This window comes from Pagrus major, chromosome 18, assembly GCF_040436345.1.
Source record: "Pagrus major chromosome 18, Pma_NU_1.0".
NCBI lineage: Eukaryota > Metazoa > Chordata > Actinopteri > Spariformes > Sparidae > Pagrus > Pagrus major.
The window spans coordinates 19,169,158-19,196,472 of NC_133232.1; the positions used below are offsets into that span (position 1 = coordinate 19,169,158).

Below are 27,315 nucleotides of genomic sequence, written 5' to 3' on the forward strand. Positions count from 1 at the left end.
AGTCAAGACTAATAAGTACTAACTGTAAAAGAAAAAACAACAGGGTCGAAGAGAGAACAACAACAACAGCAACAAAACAACAGCAAAAAAAGGGAGAAAAATAATTTGAATGTAATCAAATGCATAAATCAAAGGTTTAATGTTTGGCTTATATTTTATTAATAAATATGATTAAACATTTAATATATGTATACACACATAATGTACATAAATAAATAAAAGACTCAATTTAAAATAATACGCCCATGTTGTCCCTGCTGTTTTCCGGTCGACCACCAGATGGCGGTAGTGGCGCGCTGAGGGCAGGAAGTGGAGCTGTAGTAACAGTAAAAGAAGTGTAAACGGGTCGGTGAAGGGGAAATCGATGGTTGACTTTTGTTCCAATTAAATCACGTTTTATTTTCACTTCTACATGCATGGCTTTGCTAAAAGGAAAGGGTTGGTAACGATACTCTGGTTTATTTCCCTTTACAAAACTGAAGCACCATTTAATTTCCAGGCTGCGTCAATAAGTAAATGATAACATCTGTTCGGGGATAAAGTGTCCACAAATGTGAGCAGACAGGTGCTGTGTTTCGTTCAAAATGGAGGAGAAGGAGGAGGAAGCCCGAACAAATCACTGCAGGGAAATGATTTCTCTTGTCCGGAGCAAACAGCAGCACCTCGAGTCCTCAATGGAGAGCAGGAGACACAAACACAAAGGAGCCAGAGGGAGGGAGAGGAGCGAGTGTGAAAGACGAGATGTGGAGAGCACGAAGCGAGAGGCGGATCAAAACTCCCTCAGTCTCAAATGTCAAGGTCCCGAAGTCCAGCCCGTCCCCCCTCAGCTCATCTCAGTGCTGAGGCTCAAAACTTTCGAGGAGGAGATGAGACGGGTCAGGAAAACACTCTTTTCTGAATCAGTTCTTCTTCTACGAGTCGTTGAAAAACTCGTCATATTTCCCTTAAAATGTTCATGAGTTTATGTTTTCATGGCAGGCTGCGGAGGTGGAGCTCCACGACCCAGCTGTGTGCAGTGTGTGTGAGCAGGAACAGGCTTCTCTGGCCTTGAAGAGTTTTATCAGGAGGAAGACTGCACAACTGCAATACCAGATACTGAAGGGCAGACTAAACACGCACTTGAGCTTTGCGGGGGAGCGACGGCAGGGACGCAAACAATGTGTTTCAACTGGCAACTAACATGAGCGTCAGTCCGCTTTTTTTTTTTTTACAGTATTGAAACTGTTGTCTCTGGTGCAGGAGTGTGCACGTTGGGAGAGTTGGTGCAAAATCTCCCAGAGCCCTTCATGACGCCTCTCACTAAATTCGGCTACGCTAGTGGAAAGTGATAAAGTACATTTAATCAAGTACAGTACGATTTTTGGGGTACTTTTACTTTACATGAGGATTTCCATTTGATGATACTCAGCTCCACTACATCATAGAGGCAGATAATGTACTTTTTACTCCATTACAATTATTTGACAGGTTTAGTTACTAGATACTTTGCAGATTGAGATTATTAAAGGTGCACTACGTAGTTTTGGGGAAGACATTTTTACCAGATGAGAAAGATCTTCATTGACTGATTTTTACTTTTTTTTTTTTTTTTTTTGAATGTCTAAACTAAAATAAACAAACTGTCTTTGTTTTCATTGCTGAATAAACAAACTGACCTTAAAGGACAACACAATTTCAACTGGTCTTACTTTGTTTATATGTGGCGGACCCTGCCAACCTTATTTTCTCTGAGAGCAGTTTTTTTATTCAGTTATGGAAACGATAAATATTTATGAGTTTCATATTATTACCTCAAAATGGTAAATATTTAACTTCTGAGTTTGAATTTTGTACGTAGTGTACCCTGTAAGACAAATAATACATCAATACTATTATAACTATCACTGTGAAATGGGCCTTTCTGCAGAATGAGTATTTTTTACCTTTGGTACTTTAAGTAAAGTTTGATGTCAATAATGTAGTTTTAAGTTGTTGGTTTTTTTTCTTCAACTTTTACTGGTAAGAGTATTTCTACATTGTGCCACTGATACTTTTACCCACGTATAAAATCTGAGTACTTCTTCCACCACCGATGGAAAAACTATTGTCTCTGTTGAAAGAGTGTAGGCTCTTTGACGATGCTCCTCACTGGATCTGGGAAGAACTACTTGGTGGACATGTGCGGGTCACAGCAACCTGGGGTTGCCTTAGCAACGACTCAGGAACGTGGAGTTGCTCTGGCAACAGATGAAATGAGGGGTTACCCTGACAAAAACACTACAGGAACTCATTTAGCAAGCCCTCACTGTCCTTTTTCAGACAGATAGCTACAGACATGACGGGCACAGTATTAATTCAATGAAAGGGACAATGTTGTGGTGGAGTCAAACATATTACTATCTCTTTAGACTAGACTACACCCACCCATTTGCCCAGTAAATGCTGCTGATGGCGGTGTCCTTGTTTAGCCTACTCAGCTGCAGCTGTGTTTATGTTCACACAGCTAAAAACACAAACAAATGTCTAGCCTTTGTTTTGAGTGTAAAAAAACAACACGCTAAAAAGGTTCGTACAAAACAGCAATTTATTTTCTTATCACTGTATTAAAGTTAAACACACAACACTATTCAGCAAATGAGTCTGGCATTTTTTTCCTCCAGTTTGTGGTCACTTGAACACTGTAAACATTAAAACAACATGTTTAATTTAACTTTGCAATTAAACCTATTTTATATTGGCACAAAAAATACACAACAGATAGCCATGGAAGTACGCATGCATTGCAAATTAATGTAGAAAGTACAGTACAATATCTAAGGCAACAAACCATAGCAACATGGGCAAAATTATTTGGACCAATGTTTCATTTTGTTGCATTATTTCAGTTACATGGTTAGGGGCTAGTAAACCTACTATAGGAGTCGTACAGTTACATATAAACACATCCAAAGCACTGATAAAAACAAACAACAGAATGACATAACCAGATCCTCCATCAATTGTTGACAGTATATGAAAAAGGTACTAAGACAATTTGTTAAAGTGGGGACTGTTTGTGGAAATTGTCCAGTGGCACAAATCTGTTACTTCAGCCATATATTTCTTAATGTAAATGGCTGATCTGAGATCATTGTATCGGACCAGGTCCCTTTTAAACGGTACTAAAGCTGAAGGTAGGGTAGGATCTACTCATCTGGCTTCCTCTTGGGCTTCTTTGGGTTGCGGGAGCGGCTCTTGGCCTTGCACAGCGGGCAGATGGGAGCATTACGATGAATCTGCTGGTGGCAGGACAAGCAGGCCTGGGGAGAGGGGGAGAAATCACGTCATATTATGTCCTTCTTGCTGTGCTATAGAGATAAGCAAGCAGATTAGTCAGGTTGGATCTGGGCGTGTTTGACTAAGCATTATCTTTTATTCATTCAAGCGTTTTTATGGTGCTGTGTGAGATTGTTTGCTTACCATTTTCTCCATATATGGTCTGATGAGGAGCCAATTAATATAATGGATATTCAAAGTGATAAGCAACAATATACAGCTTGATTCACTGTAACTTAGTCCTGATTGAAAACACCTGCTCTTGTGTTAGGTCAGACCATCCACCGACTTTTCTATCTAGAAAAATACAATATTTATTCACATCCCATCAGTAAGATCAATACCTTCATAGGTGGTGGTTGCTGTCTAAAGGTGGCCGTCTGGCGTGCATCCTGCTTCCTGGACACCTGAAGCTGCTGAGCTGCCGCTGCTGCGGCAGCAAGGGATTCTGGGATGGCGGGCTCATGTGGCTCCTTCTGCCACTCAGCTTTCTGCTTCTCAAAGTAACTGTTGAAAGCGAAGAAAGAGAGGAACCTGGCTAGTTGTGATTCTCATTTAGAGGATATGAATGATATCACAGTTGAGATTATCCCATCGACGCCATGTATCACGACATGTGTGGTGGCAAAAGCAAATACAAAGGAGACGTAAATTAGAATAGAACATTGTAGTCGAGCTCACACATCCTCTTTTTTAGGTACAACTCTTGAGCAAAAAGTACAGTGATTGTGAGAGTGTTTGTCTGCATGCATGTGAGTGTGTGTGGGCAGGGAAGGGCTGGGAAAGAAATTTGGCCTTGGACTTTATGCCTGACTGGCTCATTTTCAAACGTGAAAAAAGTGATATCTCATTTCTTTACGCTCTCTGGTTTCTCTCAAAATAGGTTTGTGATAGACTCGAGCATTCGTAGAGCAAATTTAATGGGTTGCATTTCCTGTAGCCATGATCCACCAAAGCCTCAAACACACCAATATTACAGTTAATACACGTTTATATGACATGGTTTCTGTCTCATTCTTGCTTCCATATGATATTTAAAACACATTTTTTGCTATTACTGAGGTGTAGAGCGCTCATTTTTATGCTGATATATCACTGTCAGAGTAAAATGTGCATAACACCCCGCAAGCCTGTGAGGTTTCATTTAATTTTCTACAAGGCTGCTCGATCACACCTTGTAAAACAATTACAGTGTTGACTATTACTGTTAAAATTTCCCTATGATTACTTTGCGGGCGGTAAGATGCCCAAGTGATAGTTTTAACATCTCCCCAGACATCATCATAATTCTCTCTCTGTGATGAGTTCTTCTCCTAAGAAAAAGACCAACAGTGATAAGCCTCAACTTTCTAAGTATCTCATAAACTCAAGGAGCACGCCACCGAGAATGAAAAGAGAGACGACTACCATCTGGCCAGAAATGAACTCATCATCTGAGCTTCCACACAGTGTGCAGCCGAACTGAGAACCCAGCCTGCCAACAATGCTGTCAGCGTGTAGAGCAGCAGCGGCACACTGCCTTACAAATACAGCTCTTTATTTGTGAGCTAAATTTCAATTTGCAGTACATAAAATATCCTCACAGTGAAAATGAAAAATTACAATTCAAATCAGAGATTCCCTATGGTCTCTCGACTTAAGAATATTTTCCAAAAGTAAGCAGGAGAGATGCATTTTGGCAGCTGTACCTATGAGTGACGGACCAGATTAACAATTGGCAGATTCAATTCTGCCGAACTGGGTCTATATTTTTGTCTGTTTGATGGAAGAAAAAAAAATATAATAAAAAATATTTTTTCTACACCTGTCCTAACGTACTTGATACATAAACGTGATCCTTGGACACAAAAAAACCCACCCCTGACCATAAACAAAATGCTAATTTGCAATAAGTGTGACCATGTAGGTGCATGTATCCACCAACACACAACGTCACAAACACTTTGGTTTGGCCATGTTACGTGAATCCATTTGGAAGTCATGCGTGTTTTTGGCAAAGGCCACTCCCATTTCCACGCCCCCTTTAGCCAATTGGCATGAGAACACACACACACACACACACACATACACGAACTCCTTGCCAAATTTCAGCCTCTTAGGGCAAAAGGTGTGGCTGCCAAAGGGTGGAGGAATTTTTGTGACTGTCTGAGCGAGGGAGTGAGCGAGCTACAAAGCTGCAAAAAATCACGTACACATCAAAGTGAACTTTTAAACACCCCTGACCGCTAGTCATTTATCATAAGGGATCCAGGCCAGTAGCACACTGTTCTGTATTTAGAGCCATAAACTGGGCTCTCTACCACCTTTTGTAGGTTTTCCTACCCAGCTAAATGTCTGAATGATAAAATCAAAAAGCAAACATGACCTGATCGTCTCCTTCTCCAACACAGAGATCAACCCGACTTCCATATTCTAGCACCACCATGTCAGATTAGCTCTGCAGCAAACTGTCCAATTTAATATCACCCACTGTTGATGGATGTCAGACTGCAGTTTGTACAGAGAGTCCAGCTGTCCGCCCCCCATCATGTGCCTGCAATTTTTTGGATAACAGGGACATGCTGAAGCTTGATAACTGAATTATTGCTTGTGGGCATTTTTGCCAGTCTCTGTAGACAAAGAATCTGGACAAATAGAAAGGAAAATTAAGTCTGATCTGAATGTCTCAATAGGCTAATAGACTTGTCAATCAAGAGAACATCTATCAGATACTTTTCAAGCTTTAAATTATTCAAATGCCCTCCACATGACCACCACGACATGTTAAAGAATGTAAAATTAGCATTTTTTGAGTAAATGAAGAAAGGAAAAAAAGAACATTGGCATTTTTAATAAGATTCAATGCAGCATTTTTACTATTACTACTTCATTACTACATTTTAAGGCACTTTAAGGGTCATTTCACCCAAATGACAAAACCATACTGTAGTTATCTGCTATTGAAACTTCTGCTGCCAGCCAACTACAAAGGTAGTGAACTGAAATTTTGTGTTAAAAATTTCAAAAATGACATTTGGGAAACATGTTTTCCCACGATATCAAAGATAAGAATATTCCCAGATGTCATCTTCAGTAGTTTACACTGGGGCTACGAAAGCCTGATTACCATTACATAAAGATCAATGACTAAATATTATAAAATCAGACAAATCAATCAGGGTTATTCAGACCACTGAAAGGATATTAACTGCTTCACAACCACACTGTCTCAAATTTAGCTTTGCTCCACCTCACAGTCTCTTGACAGCTCACACTACCCATCATAACATATGACACCCTGGTAACAAAAGAGTGAAGAGCTGCCATTCGCCCTTGACATTTGAGAAGACTGATCTGAACATCTGATCCAAAACTTCTCTTGTCTTCATGACCTACAACCGTCTGTCATTTCAACAGCTACCTTCACAGACGTTGATTTAAATCAGGCCATAAAATACCTCACTGCCATAATCTCAACTGTCAGTAAAGCGATTGTTTGTGTACTCATGTGTTGTTGCGCAATGTTGCATTGCTTTGGGGGAAATCTGAAATCAGAAATCTCCCAAGCTCTCTATTTAACTAATTCAGGCTTCAAACAGGGCAAATTTGCTCATGTCCTCAATTATAACTGATGGAAACCTCATGTGCACAACAAGGCAGTGTCAAATGGTTTTGCAACTGATTCATAAATGTTATTGAGATATTTATCTAGCATCAGAATACTTCCTGTTCTGTGGTTGTGTCTGAACATTTTATGGTTACTTGTGTGCAACCCTTGTGTAAAAAAAAAAAAAAAAAAAAAAGTGTTCCACATAATTTCATAACTACCCATCATTGCTTAAAGTCTTAAATGATAATAACATATTAATAAAAATGTCCAGTTCTGATCATGCTGTTGATGAACCCCTCGGGCACACTGAAGCTGTCACAGATAAATCATGTCTGGCTGAGTGCTGTTGCAGTCTGATGCTGCTACTGCCACTAGTTTGTAGTTCAGCAATTGATAAAGTAGACCAAGTGTCCCTATTAATGGACTGGAGCAATGAGTTAATCTTTAAAGGAACAGTTAACTCCAATGTGGATTCAAAGTCAGGTGAAGTTTCTTAGTCCACGAAGCATTCCTTGAGCTTCACAGCGAAACAGCATTGCAGCATTCTCCTGAACAACTTAAGTACTTGGGGACTTGCTTTAAAACGTTACAAAACAACTCAAAATAAACTTAAATTGGCACCCATGCACCCACTTCAGACAGGGAGGCATGTTTAGCTTAGCTGAATTAGCTGCATGGAGCCAATTTAAGTTTATTTTCAGTTGTTCTCTTCACGTTTTAAAACAAGTCCGCATCTACTAAAGTTGTTGAGGACACTGTTTTGCTGTGAGGCTATGAAACGTATCCTTTAAAGGTACACTGTAGTTTTGGGGATCAATGACTGATTTTTTTTATGCCTAAAATACTAAATAAAGAATACATTGTAGAAATAAACTGACCTTAACAGACAACACAATTTCAAACTGTTTTATTTTGTTTATATGTGGCGGACCCTGCCACCTTTCTAGCTTCAAACAGTGTTCTGGGAACCTTATTTTCCTCTGAGAACAGCTTGTTTAATCAATCTGATGTTTAATCTCTAAAACTAAATAGTGCCCCTTTAAAGGACTGCACAGGAATGGTTTTCTTCGATTGGATGGTAATTCAAACATTTTGTGAATGTGTTTGTATTCTCAAAGTCACCGATTAACAAGTAACTTTAGGAGACCTCAAGATGACATGAAACATTGTTGTAAACGCACTGTAAACTTATCAAGGAACATCTCTTCAAAAAAATGTCAGTGCGCCTTGGAGCATTTTTGTGTGTTTGTGTCTGTTTATGTTTGTATACTGACTCCAGGGACAGCTTCTCTTCCTCTTCGTTCAGATTAGGGAGTCTGTGTAGACCTAAAGTCATCCTGAGGGCATCGACGTGCTCCTTCAGAGGTTTGTACTCATCATGCAGGCGGCGAGTCGTTTCTAGCAGTTTATTCAGGTCATTCTCCGACTGCTTGATGGTGCTCTCCATCTGAGGGGGACAGGATCAGGTATTTCAGAAATAAATATGCAATATGCTCAGTATCAGCTCTCTGTAGTTGTTAGGGTTGCAAAAGTATGATATATTTCACGGTACAATAACCATCTTGGAAAGTTTTTTGCTGATACACAATTATTATAACTACTATTATCAGTTATAATAACCCTTAAAGATGCTATTTGTAAAAAAAAAAAGTTGATTTCTGAGTCTCAGTCCCAACTTTTTTGGCAGGGAGTTATAACAAATGCTTTATTATAATTTCAAAAACATAATGTTCCTTATAAAAAAAAATTGAACTACTTTTATATTGTAATAACACTAATACAGCGCAATTCAATACCACAGATAAACAAATGCACACGGTATGAGAATTGTCAACTTTCATACAACAATACATCTTGAAAAAACAGTATATCGCTGCAACCCTAGTGGTTGTAACAAGTCATTTTATCTTTTACACTGAAAATAATTACGGCACAGCATTGCATTCCCTATATCTTTAATATCTGTTGTTGGTTACGCATTGCTTCCCTCAACTCTGTTTCTAGATTGTACTGATCTGAAAGCTGAACTGAGATTTAAGTCACACTTCCTCTTTAGATGGAGCTAGTAACTCACCACATTGATGTCAGCATGGATTAATCGCAGCTCCTCCACATGTGCCATTTTCTCTTGTAGAAGCAGGTCCATCTCTTGTTTGTACTCTTTCAGATGCTTCTCCTCAGACTCCAGAGCCTCAAACTCAATCTTAAGACGAGACTTGATCTTCTGCATCTGGACGGTCTTGTTCCTGTAGCCGGTGGCACAGACCACACAGACAAAAGACATCAGCAGCTGTCAGGTTTATTCCTTCACAGATACAAAAAAAAGACAGATATTCCCCTAAAAATGCTCCATGCTGTGCTTTGATGTCTTCTTTTACACGTTGAACAGCGTAATAAACGCTCTCTAACACTGATTTTAAGGGGGGTGACCATTCCTACAGCTGCGGGTTCATGCGTTAAGTACATGAGTTAATTTATTCAGCAAATCTGTTACACACTTTCTACGTGTGGCTGCAAAAAAGACACCAGGGCGAAAACAAACACCCTCCTACCAGCGCCGCGTTCAGTGAGCTGTTGACAGACCGACAAGCTTGCTAGCTAAGTAGCTAGCTCACCCACAGGAATAATTAGCAGCGCACATCTGGCATTTTGTTGGCACGCATCTGGAATGTCGATGCATCCGAACCTGATCCGAACCTGCACTCTGAGTACAGCTTGTGTGTATCCGTATTGTTTAACCCGTGGTGACTGCTGGCCGACCCTGTCAGAAACTAGCTAAAAGTAGGACAGCACTATTAACAGCGGGGTCCGCAGCGGACCGGCTAATATTAGCTAGCTCTGTGACAAAAGCGGAGCCAAGGGGGCTTGTTCTTGGCCGGCTAACGCTAGCTACGATAACGTTTCTCAGTATGTGTCAAACAGCTGACAGCCATTCATTTCCAGGTCCTACCGTATTTCCAGGATATTTTCCAACTTGCACATTATTTCTTGTTCGTCCGCCATGGTTTCGCAGTCCCTTGTTGTTCAGCGTAGCAGCGCAGTCGCTCGCAGGGCCACGGTGGTCTCCTTGTTGATAAAAACACAATAGCCGGGGTGAGCGCGCACGCGAGCACGCGGCCGCAATGTGAAACCGTGGCTACGTGTAGCAGCGCGAGCATTCCCCGCGCGCACACACACACACATACACACACGCAGCATGTTATTAAACTCAAGTACAAAGTATAAACCTTCCTGATGGTGGAAGGAACAGGTCAAGAGCGACTGAAAAACAGGAAAACTTTGATGGTCATATCAAGGGATAGTTATCTGCAGGCCTACTTACTGACCTATCAGGGCTGTGGCTGTGGTGAAAGAAGTATTCATGTCTGATTACTTCAGCGAAAGTAGAAATACCACAAAGACGACAGACTCTTAAGTAAAAGTCTTAAACTAGAAAAAAATTGTTCAAAATAAATGATGATGCAGAATGGCCCTTGTAGATGTTATATTGTTATGTGCTATAACATTTCTTCATTATTATTAGTGTATCACTAAGGAGCATTTAAATGTTGTGGCTTAAAGTGGAGCTAATTTAAATCATCTTACATTTTCCTGTTTGAGCCTCTTCTTTTCTTTCATGGCTTAACTTAAATCATACATCGAACATCATCAGCTATTTTTACATTTTATATGGGAAATATCAAAGGGGCTCTGTGTAACTCCTGTGTTGTGGTGGGAACCAACCGTTTGTTTAAGTGAGCGGACTCCATTTCTAAACTAATGTTGGCTGCTGTTGCTCTCTGTTAGAGCACCGGAAAGAGGCACCAGCACGAGGGACCAGAGGACGTGCCTAATGTCACATCCTTTCAGCATTTCAGCAGTCCAGCAGCATTAAACAGCTTAAACAAATCGTCCACAGGGGCAACCCAGAGAGATGGGGAAGGTCTAATTTTTCACACCACGTTAGAATCCGCTCAGATATGGCCAAGGATAGTGATTAATACATTTAATTTGCTACAAACTGCTACACAGAGCCCCTTTAATCTTTAAAGTAATGTACGACTACTATTTTAAAGTACACGTGGTGCAGTAAATATTGCAATGTTCATATATGACATACAGTCAAATAGAAGTAAAAATACTTACCAATGATTTCTCTCACAAGGATTTATTTGCCTGGCTATGACCCTATAGCATACACAAACACTATATGTGCTGTTGGCAACAAGCCTACAAACTAAACACACCACCCCCCGATCACTGTATGCCATAACAACATACGCTTAAAAAAATTTACTGGTAGGATTATTAGATTAGCAGAAAGTGGTTGTAGAGCTGGTGCCTCCACTGCTACTGGTACACCAGGTGCTGCTCAGGTGCTGTCCATTTGTGTCCTTTTATTTATAAACAGATTTGAGAGACAAAGATCCTGGCTGGGTCCCGAATGAGTGACACACAGTCAAAACCTAATCAATTTAAGAGGTAAACTCTTCACAGAAGATGAAGGCTGCCTCTCTGAATTGTGTGGGCCCCGGGCTGCCATTGGATTAACCAAGACAGAGAAGTACTTGGGAACAATACAATGGTCCATTCTCACTCAGTATAATCCTTGTAGGTATTGCAAGAAGTCTCATATGACTCCACAGAGAAAAGGCTACGACAAGTACCTCTCGGAAGAAGTGTTTCGGCTACAGATAAAAAAAAAATGTCAACTGTAAGTAGCTACCTTTTATTTTTATATATCTTTGTTTTCTCTGTTTCATATTTAGTAGACATATTTAAATTGAGACTGTAGTGGTTTGATTGGAGTTTGTGAACCTGCTCTGTAAAGGCTACGAGAAGCCATTAGTCCGTAGTAACCTCAAGAATTTGTTGAGCAAAATGCGTGGTTATATTTTTTGTTTCTAATTTGTTGCGTTTGCTTCCTGGATTTATTCTGTGTTGTCAGATTATTTTCAAAAACAAAACAGTAGAAAAGTTGAACTTTCTCCTCTTGTTTTCATTCATTTTCATTGACACAGTCTGTTGAGCAAAGTTAACAACCGCAGTGGACAGCAATAATATTGCTGTGATCATCATGACAGGTATTAATGAAAGCCTGCCTTGCTCTATTAATCTCAGACAAGTTTATGAGGAATGGAGCGAACTGCTACTCCTCTGTGCTGCTTTTTTCCCCTGTTGTACAAGTCAATAACTGCAGATGTGTGTATATGGTTCGAAACTAATGTGCAAGATTAACGCTAAATGGGTGTTACTGTTTTGACCCAGTCGTTAATACTTATGCATCAATGAGTGAACCCCATGTTCTCAGTTGAGTCTAAAATCTGCTGTGGGCTTCATTTTTTGATTGTAGTCCCCACCAACCTCTTGCGATTGGATGCTCCTGGTTGAACAGAAGAATGTAAGGAACACTCTTTTTGGTCATTTTGCTGTCAAAGAACCAACAAATTGTTTCAAAAGAACAAACAAAATGATCACAGTACACACTTTTTTTCACCCAGTTGTTGCTCTGTTCCTTGAAGCTTCTCCAGTGACACAGATGACTGAACAGCAGCGATTTCTTTCCCTCCTGTATCTCACCATGAGTGTTTTCTCTGGCAGATAAATGTCCGAGTTACAACCATGGACGCTGAGCTGGAGTTTGCCATCCTGCCCAGCACGACTGGCAAGCAGCTTTTTGACCAGGTACACTGAGCATTACAATCAAACATGTGCTTCAAAAGACAAGCATGCAGTGATCATGTCATATATTGGTGTGTTTAGATAGTGAAGACAATCGGGCTGAGGGAAACCTGGTTCTTTGGCCTCCAGTATCAGGACAGCAAAGGCTTCTCTACCTGGCTCAAACTGAACAAGAGGGTGAGGAGAACTTTTGTGTCAACTTTTCATCCCATGGTGACATAACTTGACTCCCCTGACAGCTGGATTTAAGTGAAGATTTCATCATGGTTATGGTTTTGGTAATGCTGATGATTCACTCCATTGAGGCTAATTAGTACCAATGTCTTTGCTCCGGCATTCCCTTGCTGTGGCGTGCCGGTCCCAGGTGACAGCTCAGGATGTGAAGAGGGACAACCCTTTGTTGATCAAGTTCAGGGGCAAGTTTTACCCCGAGGATGTCGCCGATGAACTGATCCAGGAGGCAACCCAGCGCCTTTTCTTCCTACAGGTTGGAGATGAGTACATGTACAAGGACACTGACATTGGGGAATTTTATTTAATTTTATTGTAAATTTCCACTCCAGAAACATGCCACAATTAAGGCATTCTTTGCATGCCATGAGTAGACTCACGATCCATTTATTTACTTGAAGAAGAGTCATTTAAATTCACATTAAGTGGATATCACAATGTAAAACATCGCTGGCTTATGCAAGTGTGACAGACTACAGCTGTAATGATAAACAAGGAATCCCCATCAAAACAAAATGTTGAACCTCTCTTAAAGACCAGTGGGGGTTCCATGATGACTCACGCTCTCTTGTGTTTTTCATAAGGGATTACTTGTAGACAAAAAATTGATCCAGGTGCTCTTACTGAATCATCAAAACACATAGCTTAGCGTTTCTCTTTATGTGAGTCATCTTAAAGGTCCAGCGCGTAGGATTTAGGAGGATTTAGTGGCAGAATTGGAATATAATATTCATTATTATGTTTTTGTTAGTGTATAACCACCTGAAACTTACCTTAGAATGAGCCTTTTATATCTACAGATGGAGCAGGTCCTTCTCTGTGGATTCCACCATGTTGCACAGCCATGTTTCTAAAGTAGCCCAAAAGAGACAAACCAAACACTGGCTTCTTGTCGTCTCTGAAGTAATAGTCTTGGTCAGAGCCACTGTAAATCACCTCTGTACTGTATCCTCTGTTGTCAGACTGACCTCAGTTGGACTTCAAGGCTCACTGTCAGGCTGGAAAATCTAGTCAAGCTGAGCCCTGTGGCCCAACTAGAGCAACTAGCTCCATGGCTAATTAAGCCAGCAATGTAGGCTAGTAGCTAGCAATGGCCAAGGATAGCTAGCAAAGAGCAGCAGCTTTCCATTACTCTGGTGATATGCTGCCCCCCTATGTTTTTGTTTTTGGAGCTACCTTCGAATTCTGGCCATATTCTACAAATGACACCTTTAGCAAGTCTTTTTGACTTTTTTCTGTGTTTTAGGTTAAAGAGGGCATCCTGAATGATGACATATACTGCCCACCTGAGACTGCCGTGCTCTTGGCCTCATATGCCGTTCAGGTCAAACATGGGGACTACAAGAAAGATTATCACGTACCGGGATACCTCACCAGAGAGAAGCTGCTGCCTCAGAGGTACTGATTCCTGTGGATATTAGTTTTAACCAAAGTTTAACTTGATTCCAGTTTCAGTCATCTGAATTCTAACTGGTGTGTCCTCTTTACTCAAAACACCAGGGTTTTGGAGCAGCACAAGCTGAATAAGAATCAGTGGGAGGAAAGAATACAGGTGTGGCATCAAGAGCACAAGGGAATGCTGAGGTACAGCAGTCTAACTACCAAAAAGTCATGAATGCATTTCTTGTAAACAGGTGTTCTGTAGTTCATTAAATTGTCCCCACAACACAGAGAAGACGCCATGGTGGAGTACCTGAAGATAGCCCAGGATCTGGAGATGTATGGGGTCAACTACTTCAACATCAAGAACAAAAAAGGATCAGAGCTGTGGCTGGGAGTGGACGCCCTGGGGCTAAACATCTATGACAAAAAGGACAGGTAAGTCACTTTTTAAAATGTATATACTTGTTGTGAATTAATGTATGATTACTGTTGTGTGCTCCTGTATGGCATGTTTTACCCTTGCGAGCATCATGGCTCTAGGGATGGAGACTACCTGACCAACACAGTCAGTCCAGACTGAAATATCTCATCGACTATAAAAATGATTGTCATGAAATTTTGTGTGGACATTCATGGTCCCAACTGGATGAAACCACTGACTTTGGTGACCCCCTGACTTTCATCTGGCACCACAGCAAGGTTGACATTTTGGTCTTTCAGTGAAATGTCTAAACAGTTATTGGATGGATTATCACAAAATGCAGAACAGAAATACATGGTCCCCAGAGGATGAATCCAAATAATTTTGATGTTCCCCTGACGTTTTCTCTAGTGCCACCAACAGGTTCCCACATATTCAGTGAAATAGCTTCAACTTGTTGGAAAGGCACCACATTGTGTACAGATATCCATCCTCCTCAGAGAATGAACCCTACTGACTGTGGTGATCCCCTGAATTTCATCTAGCAACACAGCAAGGTTGCCATTTTTGTCTTTTAGTGAAATGGTCCCCAGAGGATGAATTCTCATGACTTTGGTGTTCCCAGGACTTTTCCTTTAGGGCCAGTAAAGTTTTTACTTATCCAGTGAAATATTGCTACATCTACTCAGACATTTGGTAGACATCTGTGATTATCACACGCTGAATGCTTTCTCCTTGACTTTTCTTCTAGTACCACCATTTGGTTGACATTTTTGGTTAGGAGTGAGATTTATTTGATTCATGTTTCCCTCAGGAGCCCTGCAGTGACTTTGTTGATCCCTTAAAGATCCCCTCCAGACATGCTTTAAAGTCAGATTCAACTTGAGCTCAGAGAAACTTTCCCCCTTCAGGACAAGAATGTGAAAACAGCCATCTGCACTTTGAAGGTCAAACATCCAAATCAAGGAACTATAAACAAACTGTGTTTTAGTGGAGGGCAACTTGAACTTTATTAAGAGGTAAAGCTTTTAGCATGTCCAATACTTTGGTTTGTAAAACTGACATTTTCTGACACAGTTGTACTTGTGTTTATAGTGCTAATTAGCTAGATTTGGCATGCTAACACAATAAAATAAGATGGACAAAATGATGTACGTAGGCCATGTTAGCACGCTGACATTAGCATTGAGCTTAAAACACTGCTGTCTCACAACCTCACAGCTTGGTTAACCAAGCTGTGAGGTTGTGAGACAGCAGTGTTTTGTATACTCTTGTCTGACTTTTCTTTGTGTCATAACCATGTGTTAACCTTTCATAAAGAATAGATAACCTCTGTTACTGTAACTATACTAGTGACCATAATGGTAAACCATGCCAATATTTCATAGGATGACCCCAAAGATTGGCTTCCCCTGGAGTGAAATCAGAAATATTTCCTTCAATGACAAGAAGTTCGTCATCAAACCAATCGACAAGAAATCTCCGGTATGCAAAAAACATAATTTATGAGTGGTCCTTTATCTGCAGCATCTTCTACAATTTTTTTAAATCACATTATTACATTAAATGCAGTACATGACTTTTTTAATTTATAGGATTTTGCTGTTGTTCCTACCTAAAGTCAGGCAGCTTGGTGGTTTTCTGAACTGTGAGCTTATATTAGTCTCACAAACATTTCATGGATGTTTGTGGATGGGATTAATAAAATAGCTACTCCTTCTGCAGAGCTTAGCGTTAAGTAGTACTCATCACCTCGGCATTAGCAATTTTTATGAAAACATTTTCACAACATCACACAAGATCCTGAAATATTCTTTGTAGGATCTTTTCATTTTTATTCACTGTGGCTATAAACAGGAGGTGTGAGAGAATCCCACATCCTTGTGTCTGGTGAAATTACCAATTTTGCAGTGCATAAATTACAGCAAGTAGCAGCTGCTACTTGATCTCATTCACAAACATGAATTTAGCCTCATACTTGAATTTGGCATCTGACTGCATGCACAGATTTAAGGAAAGCATCCAAGAGCTCAGAAAAACTAATGAAATTCTCCTAGACAAAACTATCCCATGAGATTATTTAAACCCAGCCTTAGCTGTTAAACAGCACAGAGATGCTAATGGTGTGTCAAATCAGGATATGGGTAAATCACTGACTGCTGACATTTGTGTTAAAGGACTTTGTTTTCTACGTGCCTCGTCTTCGCATCAACAAACGTATCCTGGCCCTATGTATGGGCAATCATGACCTGTACATGCGCAGACGTAAACCTGACACCATTGAGGTGCAGCAGATGAAGGCCCAGGCCAGGGAGGAGAAGAACAAGAGGCAGATGGAGAGGTGAGGTTTTTTTTTGTTTTTTTTTACAGTTTACAGTGTGTTCTCTCTGCTTTAAGAAAGAACTGTCAGGAGATATAGTTTTTTTTCCAAAATGTGTATTTATGCACAATTCTCCTGTCAGGGCTCTGCTCGAAAGTGAGAAAAAGAAGCGAGAAAATGCTGAGAAGGAAACAGAGAAGATTGCTCGTGAGACCATGGAGCTGATGGAGAGATTGAGACAGATTGAAGAGCAGACAAAGAGAGCTCAAGATGGTCTGACAACTTTCTGAATACAAATGTTCCTCAACTTGAGTTTTGTTTTTCCTGTTTCAGAACATTAAAAGAATAGCTTAGTATATTGATGTATTTTAGCTTTTAGGATCTCTACAAAGCTAATGCTATATGGGCATGTGTGTGTGTGTCTGTCGGATGTTTTTGCGCACATGCACACGTGTGTTTCAGAGCTGGAGGAGCAGACTCGCAGGGCTCTTGAGTTGGAGAAGGAGAGAACAATTGCTCAGGAGGAGGCTGAGCGCCTGGACAAGGAACGCAGAGTTGCAGTGGAAGCTAAAGCAGCCCTGCTGTACCATTCTGAAACCCAGATCAAGAACCAGGAAAGCCTGGTACTTACACACACACACACACACACACAGAGAGAGAGAGAGAGAGAGAGAGAGAGAGAGAGACCTGCATGCTGTGTTTTATTAATTGTAAATTTAACTCAATAGATTTAATTATAAGATGCATTTTCTCCAAACCTACCAACTGAAAAACTGTAAAGTCATCATTCAGCAAACTTTATTACTATGATCAAGGACTCATTATGGTGTATTAACATATATTGATTAAGTACCTTTAAGCTAGAAAAAACACTGGTAACATATTGATGCACTTAGGTGATTCACAAATTGAGCTTGATAGAATATTTTAAACAATTAACATTTTTAGCTGATTGAATAGAAAGCCAATTAACCTGAACATATCTGTGCACACACAGACACACAAATACACACATTCTCTCTCTGACACGCTTGTGCACCCGCAGACAGAGCACAATGAACTCAGATCAGGAGCACTCTTAACTCTCTTCCCATTTGTGTGCATGTGTGTATAGGCCACTGAGCTGGCAGAGCTTACCTCTAAGATCTCCCAGCTGGAAGACGCCAAGAAGAAAAAGGACGAGGAGGCACAGAGATGGCAGAAAAGGGTGAGAATTAATGAAAGAGAGAGCATGAGAGAGATAAAGGGTGAATCAAACATGAGCAAAGAGCCATGTCTGACACTACTAAGTATTCGACTCTGGTAAAATAGAAAGTGAGGCGTCAACCACAGACAAGTATATCACTCGACTTTCAAGCTGTGATTATATGTTACACTGCACTGTCACATATAGCAAACCTCAACTCTGTGAAGCCATAGTTGGCTAAAACAAACTGACATTTTGATGTATGTATATGCAGAATTTACCCAAGATGTACCTTAAGCAGATGCAAATAGTTGCATACAAATAAGGAGTACTAATTCTAATACTTAACTTATGTAGTGTCCACATTATTTGGTGATGCTGCTGTCTTATGATTATTTCTGTTTTCTAACCACCATGGGAGACTGTTACACATAAAAACAAATCCCTACAGTTATAGAAAACAACATATTTAGGAAATTTAATAATCTAATCTAATTTGGCGTAATCTGATAATTTGCCTCTAGTGATGTCACTCGGTGGAAAGTTGGATCATGGGTAATGTAGGCGTCCGGTTTTGCAAAGAAAGAAGACTGTGTGGAATAGAAAAGGAGATATCTCTGGTTCTGCTGTATCGATTTTGATCGTTTGGTTTTAAACTTCCATAATGAGTCCAACAGCGTAACAGGAGCGCAATAGACCAGTGGCCTGCTTTTCAAAACCTGGTGCCTACATTACCCACAATGCACCTTAGCCACTGAGTGACATCACTGGAGGCAATTTATCAGATTATATGCAGCCTCCTCTGAATCCACAAAAGGCTTTAAACTAGCTTTTTGCACACATGTAGCAGTACTTACCAAGACCTGTAAACACACTGTAATTTGTAAAATTGGTGGAGTTACCCTTTTATAAGGGATTCAACAGGACAACATCTTCAGGGAGAATGAAAAACAATGACAATGTCCGTGTATTTTGGGTCAAATATCTCTTTAGATATTACTAAAAGGTAGAGGATAAAGTGCCAGATGTCGCCATGGGTCATCCAGTTATCTTTTATTCTCAAAAAGTACCTTCATTTTTTTCAGTGTTGTGGCATGGGGCTTCATTTAGTCAGAATAGGAATGTTTTGCTGTCTTTGAATCACATTTTGGAACAAATCTAGTAGGCTACTTTAATTTCCAACCACAGCACTTCACTGCAAGTCGTCTGTGTCGACAGGCCATCGTGGTAGAAGCCGATTTGGAGCGAACCAAAGAGGAGCTGAAGACTAAACTCATGGGTGTCCACATCCAGGAGTCAGTCCACCCTCATATGCATGAGCACGACGAGACAGACGAGAGCAGTGCAGAGGCAAGTGCTGAGTTGACTAGTCCGGGCACGGTCCGAGATCGCAGCGAGGAGGAGAGAGTAACAGAGGCCCAGAAGAACCAGAGACTGCAGAAAAACCTCAAGGTAAGGTTAATGAATATAATCAAATTTCCGATTTTGTGGATTCGCTGTTCTCTTGTTCGCCCTCAGGTCAGAGGACATGTACAGCTAGACATTAGCAGTCCTGGGACTGTCCTGGAGCTTTTGAGAGTGCCGACAAAGTGAATCAAAAAAGGTCTTTGATGCTCTTACTCAGTGGTTATGCACTTTGTAAATAAAGACCCATCCCAGCCAAATACTGAGGCCAAAGCATAATTGCCTCAGTCTGCAGTCACTCTAATCCAACAAAACTAGAGTGCATTAAAATGAGCTCCCAGTTTCTCTCTCAAAATACAAATTATTTAACATTTGCATCTACGCTCTATGGCATGGCTCTATGACAGTCTCGGCCTGTTAATCAGATTCAAAAGTCACTGCTATATGGGAATTTGGTACAGACATTCATGGTCAAAAGAGGACAACTCCTACTGACTTTGTTGATCCCCTAACTTTTCATCTAGCATCCTAATAAGGTTAACATCTTGTCTCGACAATTATTGGATGGATTGTCAAGAAATGCAGAACAGATATACATGGTTCCTAGAGGATGAATCCAAATAATTTTGACGTTCCCCTGACGTTTTCACTAGTGCCACCAACAGGTTAACACATATTCAGTGAAATAGCTTGATATCTACTTGTTGGATAGGCACCAAACTTTGTACAGACATTCAAGTTTCCCAACTCATTTGTTGCACTGACTTTGGTAATCCTTTGACTTTTCTGCTCAGGGCACCATGACAATTTTGGCCTTGGTCTTTGGTATTGGATGGATTTCTGTGACCTTTGCAACAGATATTAAATGTCCCTAGACAGCCTCAGAGATCTGCTGGCTGTGGACTCAGTCAATCACTGGATTTAGTTCTTCAGAACTATTTAAAGTAACTGTTTAATTAAAAACATATGAGGCCTCATAAGTGTAACGTGTCTAAGCATAGCACACTCTGGTTACTGCCACTTCCTTGTCCAACCTCATTTTTACACCTGAGTTAGCAAATGTATGCAGGTTTTTTAAATGCTGGTAAAAGTTAAAGCATTTTAAAGTGATTTGGTTCATTAGTTATTCTGTCCATAGTCACAGTCATATAGAGGCTATGACTCTGCTTTAAATATGGCAGACTAATGGCACCAAAATGTGTGTTTCACGAGGAACTAAGTGCACTCCACATAATCAAACATTGTTGCAGGTACATTATCATTCCTTGGGTTTCATTCAGGTCGCAAATCTAATCCAGACAATGCAGGCCTATTACAACTGAAATTGCTCTCTATCTTACAACCAAAACAAGATATGATGTTGCATAGAGGACTCAACACAAAAATGGACTTAATAACTACGGACAATAGAGTATCTTCAGATGGGGAGTGAGGGGAGGACAGGGGTGAGGTGAGAGGGGCGAGGCTCCTGAATAGTCTCCTAAAGACTCTCAGGGAAGTAGATTTCATTCACTGTGTGTTTGTGTTCTCTTTCAGTTCCTGAGCACTGAGCTGGCCGGAGCTGTAGACGAGAGCAAAAAGACCCTCAATGACCTGATCCACGCCGAGAATGTGAAGGCAGGCCGTGACAAATACAAGACCTTACGTCAGATTCGTCAGGGCAACACCAAACAACGCATTGACGAATTTGAGTCCATGTGAGAGAGGCTGCTGCAGGCCCAACTAAGACTGAGGACAAGATAAGAGTAGATGACAAAATCGGACACACTGAGAGATTTTAGAAGTGTAGGTGTAGATTATTGACATAACAGGATTAATATGATGGCAAATGATATTGTTACTGTGCTTTGATGCCTTTAATGTCCATGATTTTAATGTAGTTTAATCTGGAAACAAGTCAGTGTTAAAATACATGTTAATCTCACAGGAACAGAAACATATTCATGGTCCATTTTAGTGTTGAAAACATGAGAAAATGTCCATTATCCACGCTCTCATTTATGAAAAATGTCAATCTCAATATGCCAACTAATGAAAACCTTATTGATAGTGATAAATGAACGAAATGACATTAAAGACACTTGTTATTATTCCTTCTAAATGTTAAATCCTCTACTATGTACGACAGAAATAAAATATACGTAAACACTGTCGGTGTGTTGTGTGTGCATTACTTCCAACATGAATGAGGAAGCATCACCTGCAATGTGCCCAATCAGGCAAACTGTTGTTTGGCACAAAAACAGATGAGCTGCAATCAAAAATTAAAGCCAATAATCACCTTCTAATAGTCTATATAATTTTAATAAACTGGAAACTACAATAAAACATTACTTTGCCACTTATGTGCTGTAATCCGATCACTGCACCTCTGCCGTGTCACTGCCTCCACTATTGCAAGAAACACAGCAACCCAGAAACAAACAATAACACTCTTCTTTTATTCACTTATGACTTGATAGCAGAAAGAAATATGCCTGAGATTAAAAATGCCCTTAATAAAATGGGATTCTTTTGATGCGTTTGTTGTTGGCTACACCTGTCTCTTCTTGTCGACATCCTCATCCATTATATGCTGTCAGATAAGAGATAATAAAGTGAATAGAGTGAGTATTCGACCGTCCATTGACCATCCCTGTAAAAGATATATTTTCCATTTTGTTGTGAATATTTTGCGCTGTCTTCCATTTCATGTCACATTTACCTTTTTGTGAATTATCCTACAAACAAGCTTGTAAAAAAAAACAAAAGTTGATTGTAGAGTATTGTTTCCAGCTTGTCAAATACTTGTGCTCTGGGATTGTAGGTCAGTAATGTCAGTGTAGTGCAGCGGATAACTGTAAAAATCGTTCACATGGTGATGCAAGCATGAAATTTGGCACAAATATTCTCAAAGGGTCACTCTTTTGAAAAACAGTCCGTGCCACGCAAAAATTCAAGATGGCGGCCATTTTTCAAGATGGCTGCCACCTTGTTCGAACAATTAAGTGATGTAATTCTTTAGTTGGTGATATAGGCATGAAAATTGGCGTAGGCAATCTCCATGAGTCACTTAACAAGAAAATGTTCCCAGCCACAGGAAATTTCAAGATGGCGGCCATTTTTCAAGATGGCCACCACCTTAGTGGAACAGTTAATTGATGTTTAGTGAGTGATACAAGCACAAAATTGGCATTAGCATTCTCCATGGGTCACTTGACAACAAACTGTACATAGCCAATTCAAATTTCAAGATGGCGGCCATTTTTCAAGATGGCCGCCACCTTACTAGAGCAGTTAAGTGATGTAATCATTCATTTGGTGATACACATATGAAAATTGGCATGAGCAGTGAACATGTGTCACTTGAAATTTCAAGATGACAAACATTCTTTCAATAATAATAAATCTTTAAATAATATCTTTATAATATATTTTACCATGTTAGTTTGAGTTCCTAAAAAAGGGTGTTTTTTGACTGTGTTCTGTCTAACTCCTTGCCCTTGACCTGTCCAATTTGGTAAAACCTGCCAGGAGTTGCCTCCTAATGGCATAGCTCTCAGGGTTCAGTGAAGTATACAAACTCCCTTACCACGACAAGGTAACAGTCACAAGGGAGGTTTTTTTTTTAGTTTTTTTTATATATATATATACGTATATATACAAACAGACAGTAACTTTAAATACAGGGGAACGGGAAACAAAAAGAAAGATCAGTAAAGTAGCACAGCTGTGGTGCTGAATGGACAGCGCTCCAAAAAATAATTTATCAGTTAGAACTGAATGGCAACATAGCCAGATCCAGAGGCAACAGCAGCTCTGACTGACAGCCGTGGAACAAGCAAAAAATAACTCTGACAAATTAACTACACAGACATCCCCAGAGACAACAAAATTGCCACTCTTGAACTCCTGAGCCAGCTCTGGGTGTATCTTGTCCAGAGTTAGCATGTCCCTGAGGTGGATGGGAAGCCAGCGAGCATAGTTGATGTTGTTGTTGGCAAAGAAGTATGGTATCAGCCATGGGCGTAGGTTTCTATATAGATGGTCGTGACATGTCACAACCAATGTTCGAGGATTGCAAAATAGTCACTACCAATATTTGTCTGCTGCTGAGCCAGTAGTAACGTTAGTGAGTGGTAGTAGTGAGCATCTTCCAAACTGTGTCCGCTACTTGAAATGGATAAGAGGAAGAAACAGCTGAGAAACAGCGATTAAAAAGTTGAAGTCTCTGGAGGTGGAGGCTGCTAAATGTGCGAAGTTGACGGAGCTTTTTGGTGCCGGGACCAGTGACACCGACCCGCCAGCAGCCACAGGTGCTGCTGCGCCGGGAGACGAGGGAGGAGGACCTGACGATGATGAGCGAGTGGAGGCAGACAGGGTCAGTAACGTCAGCCTGGGGCTGGCTCGGCTGAATGTTTGAGACACGTCCAAAACAAAGTAAAAAAACGTTTTTACATTGAATGTGATGCGACCTCACTAACTGCATACTGATGAACGCAGCTGCCGCTAATGCTAACGTAGCTGCCGCTAATGCTAACGTAGCTCCTCAGGGACTGAAGTCGTTATTTTCTAACTTTGACAATCTAACATGTGGCAGCACATCAGCCCAGAGTTAAAGGGCTGTGACTGTTGGTAGTTGTGGTTGATTTTGTTCAAATACGCCGAATTGTGATATTATGGGTTATTATTGTTCAGATGATTTAGCTAAGCTAGCTAACAGATGCTAACGTCAGCGGTCTCTTGTTGCCATAGCAACAGTAAACATTCACGTGGCCTGATGAGCTGTAAACAGAGATACAAAACACAAGTAAACCTATAGCAAATAATAAATTTAATTTGCAATATTTACCATTGAATTTATTGTAATCTTTCAATTCATTTATTGTTTACTGAGGTGATAACTATCTAATAGGTATAATTTGTGTGTAAATGTGTTACTTTTACTGTAGTTTTCAAATGGCTGTGTATAGTGTTAGTGTATAGTCTTGAGCATTTTCAGGTCACAAAGATCTGGCTTTTTTGCATTGGAAAACACTAGTAAAGTGTCCTAATGAAAACACGACAAAGCCATTTGACTACCTTGTTCATAAATGATGGTGTCAGGACTTTTTTTTATGACACACACACTTTCATTGATAGGAATACTTGGTTTTGAGGAATGACCTCTATTTTGAGCATGTGACATGCTTTTGCAGGTTATCAACAAGGTTTTGCAGTTTGTACTAATTGTTTTGAGAAATGCACCAACTGTTGTGCAAATGTAAGTAATGATGTGAGAAAAACTCCACCCCGTCTCTGGTTTTGGGTTCTTCCCGTTAGTCTCGTCCCACCCCTGGTCATAACATAACTTCTGTTGTGATTTGACACTATAATGAACAAAGGTTGATTGGTTGATTGCTATAGCTGTCAGTTTTAGTCCTTGAGTTCATAGCTACGTGCTTTATTTGTTAACTGCTATCAAGGAATATGACTCTCCTTTGTAGTATGTGTGAGAAAGGACGCCACGAGATTTGTGGACTTCTTCGTGGTGTCCGCTGATAATATAGTGGGCTGGTCTGGACAGAAAATGCCAGAGCTGAATTTTTGTCCCAGTCCACCCCTGGTAATGTCACTACCAAAGCTGAGACCAAACCTACGCCCTTGGTATCAGCTCACTCAGTGCTTCACAGTAGAGACTAAAATTACCCTCACGGAATGACCTGATGAGCAAGAAGATCACCAGTTCCATGGAGAGAATCAAGTGCCAGTATTGAAACTGTGGACTTTGCTCTTTGCAGCTTTCACACCACTCTTTAAAGTCCAACACTTCTTCATTGTTATCTGCCCTCTCTCGGCAGTAGTCGGTGTATGCTGCCTTCAAGAGCTTGTAGAGACTACATGCTGTTACCTGATGCATTTGTCGTGTTCTGGTGACACTTGCAACTGACAGAAATGAATCTGCAGTGCCAGACGAAGCCACTCCAGCTTCAACTAAGGCCCCTGTCCACCCACTACCCAGCAGAAGAGTGCCAATGGACTTGAGTGTGGCCATCTCAATATGGAGACCCCCAAACATGACAAGATATTTGTCTTCTCCATATTGCTCCGGCCAGTGCCACTGCACTTGCTTTGCAAGGGCATATATTGGCTGGTCAGCTGTGATGACGGGTACTTGGCCTGTGTTTAGGTGTGCCACTGTGTCCTGCACTTTCTCCATCACATGCTTCACAGTAGCAACAGAGTGGGCTTGGTCTTGGAGAAGTGGCAGCAGTGATGTATGTGATGTATGCAGTGTCAGTATTTGACGAGATGGGAATGAGACTTAAGAATCTACTCTCTTACAAATTTTACCTTTAAATAGTTCAAATGAAACTAAACCAAAATTTAAAAAAAATAACAATCATATTCTGAACACAGGGGAGCCTGGGCTTGTGCTTACAAAGGCATTCATGGCCCAAACCTAGAGCCTCCTTGCCAAAGATCTTAAAAAGATCCCCGATCCCCAGTGTTTAAATATTTATTTTTTCATCTATTTTTGATTAACCATACAAGCTAGCATCAGTGTGTGGAATAAAGTGTTTCAGTGGTTTCACTTTATTAAAAGTCTGGAGGAGGCATGGAAATGCAAGTTGCCATTTAAATAGCTAAAACTTAAAGGTGCACTATGTAGTTTTGGAGAAGAAATTTTAGTGAGAGAGTGAAAGATCTTTATTGAACTAAATAAACCAGCTCTCTCCGTTTTCATGACTGAATAAACTGAATAAACAAACTGACCTTAAAGGACAACACTGTTTCATACTGTTTTACTTTGTTTATGTTTGGCGGACCCTGCCACCTTTCTAGCTTCAAACAGTGTTCTGGGGACTGTTGTGGCAACTGAAAATCAGTCACTTGTCTAGTGCAGATGAGAGTTGGTCAAAACACCAAGTTTGCCACAATATTTCTTTTCGAGAAGTTCTTTATTGCTTGCAAGCAAGAGTCACTCATCAGCAGCGCAGATGATGAGATGAAGAGAGGCTGTCTTTCCTCATCCTTTATAAAAGCAGAAAACAATACTCACAATTGTAGCATAATAACAAGATTACATATGATTTCACTACAGACAACATTCTAATCATCTCCACATCCGCCTCAGGATACACATATAATGTCCTATACACTTCAACCATTGTTTTGTGTCATACGTCAACCTAAGTTACCTTACGTTAGCTCTCACGGCACATTATACCATATACAATACACTTATTCATACTCTGCAACCAGATGGCTGTCACACGACAGCCCACAGACACAAGATTTCACCCTACACAAATATTAATGTTGCATCTATATTTGTTAGGTTTCATATGCAAGAACAACATATCAAAATAATAAAAGGACATTAGAGAATTTCCCTCACAGGACCTTATTTTCCTCTGAGAACAGCTTGTTAATTCAGTTATGGAAAAAATAAATATTTCAGAGTTTGTATAATTACCTCTGAGTTCGAATTTCTTCTTCCAAACTACACAGTGCCCCTTTAAGTACGGACACATTGAAATGAAGTGTAAAATGCATATAAATTAAATGTATAATACAGGTTTATACCTGTCCTATAAATGCAAGAATTGCGTATGAATAACGAAATATAAATAAATAAGCTAAATTTTAGATGCTTTATGGTTAGGTATATATTTACAGTGAATTATTAGTTTATTAATCTTAATGTTGATCAAGATGTTGATAGTTATTTCACTTTTAACAAATGATGAAAAGCTTTCAAAAGAGAAAGCAGCATGTCAAAGCAACCAGTCAGTTGCCATTAGCTCAGTTAGCTGTGCAGCTAGCAGTCTGGACTGGGAGCTCGGAGTACGGGAAAGTGTTTT

General features: G+C 40.3%; 2 protein-coding genes and 1 long non-coding RNA gene across 4 annotated transcripts; 2 read left to right on the forward strand and 1 right to left on the reverse strand.

Moving 5' to 3' along the window:
* Positions 1-341: 341 nt before the first annotated feature.
* On the forward strand, positions 342-1,678 carry LOC141013134 (uncharacterized). Its single transcript, XR_012180425.1, has 2 exons — positions 342-875; positions 979-1,678. It is a non-coding gene; the product is annotated as an uncharacterized lncRNA (long non-coding RNA).
* An 867-nt stretch (positions 1,679-2,545) lies between these two features.
* On the reverse strand, positions 2,546-9,969 carry zc4h2 (zinc finger, C4H2 domain containing). Of its 2 annotated transcripts, XM_073486703.1 has the most exons (5): positions 9,834-9,969; positions 8,958-9,129; positions 8,158-8,330; positions 3,639-3,801; positions 2,546-3,278 (listed from the first exon to the last, which is right to left on the reverse strand). In XM_073486703.1, the coding sequence occupies exons 1-5, from the start codon at positions 9,884-9,886 to the stop codon at positions 3,165-3,167; spliced, it is 675 nt and encodes a 224-aa protein (XP_073342804.1). In that variant the 5' UTR covers positions 9,887-9,969; the 3' UTR covers positions 2,546-3,164. The 2 variants fall into 2 exon arrangements, with proteins under 2 accessions (XP_073342804.1, XP_073342805.1); XM_073486704.1 differs by lacking the exon at positions 3,639-3,801.
* Positions 9,970-11,530: 1,561 nt separating this feature from the next.
* On the forward strand, positions 11,531-21,640 carry LOC141013132 (moesin-like). The gene is made up of 15 exons (XM_073486702.1): positions 11,531-11,576; positions 12,216-12,263; positions 12,464-12,547; positions 12,626-12,721; positions 12,909-13,031; positions 14,022-14,173; positions 14,276-14,359; positions 14,447-14,593; positions 15,968-16,064; positions 16,757-16,920; positions 17,042-17,172; positions 17,362-17,522; positions 18,014-18,106; positions 19,304-19,537; positions 21,026-21,640. The coding sequence occupies exons 1-15, from the start codon at positions 11,568-11,570 to the stop codon at positions 21,188-21,190; spliced, it is 1,788 nt and encodes a 595-aa protein (XP_073342803.1). The 5' UTR covers positions 11,531-11,567; the 3' UTR covers positions 21,191-21,640.
* The last annotated feature ends 5,675 nt before the right edge of the window (positions 21,641-27,315 follow it).

What these genes read in the sequence shown, in the direction of transcription:
- LOC141013132 (XM_073486702.1), top strand. An exon ending in GCAAGCAGCTTTTTGACCAG is followed by an intron (nt 12,548 to 12,625) that starts GTACACTGAGCA and finishes TGGTGTGTTTAG; the next exon opens with ATAGTGAAGACAATCGGGCT. An exon ending in TCAAGAACCAGGAAAGCCTG is followed by an intron (nt 17,523 to 18,013) that starts GTACTTACACAC and finishes ATGTGTGTATAG; the next exon opens with GCCACTGAGCTGGCAGAGCT.
- zc4h2 (XM_073486703.1), bottom strand. Translation starts at nt 9,886, where the DNA reads ATGGCGGACGAACAAGAAATAATGTGCAAGTTGGAAAATATCCTGGAA. An exon ending in TCCATGCTGACATCAATGTG is followed by an intron (nt 8,331 to 8,957) that starts GTGAGTTACTAG and finishes TGTCCCCCTCAG; the next exon opens with ATGGAGAGCACCATCAAGCA. An exon ending in GAAGAGAAGCTGTCCCTGGA is followed by an intron (nt 3,802 to 8,157) that starts GTCAGTATACAA and finishes CGCTTTCAACAG; the next exon opens with TTACTTTGAGAAGCAGAAAG.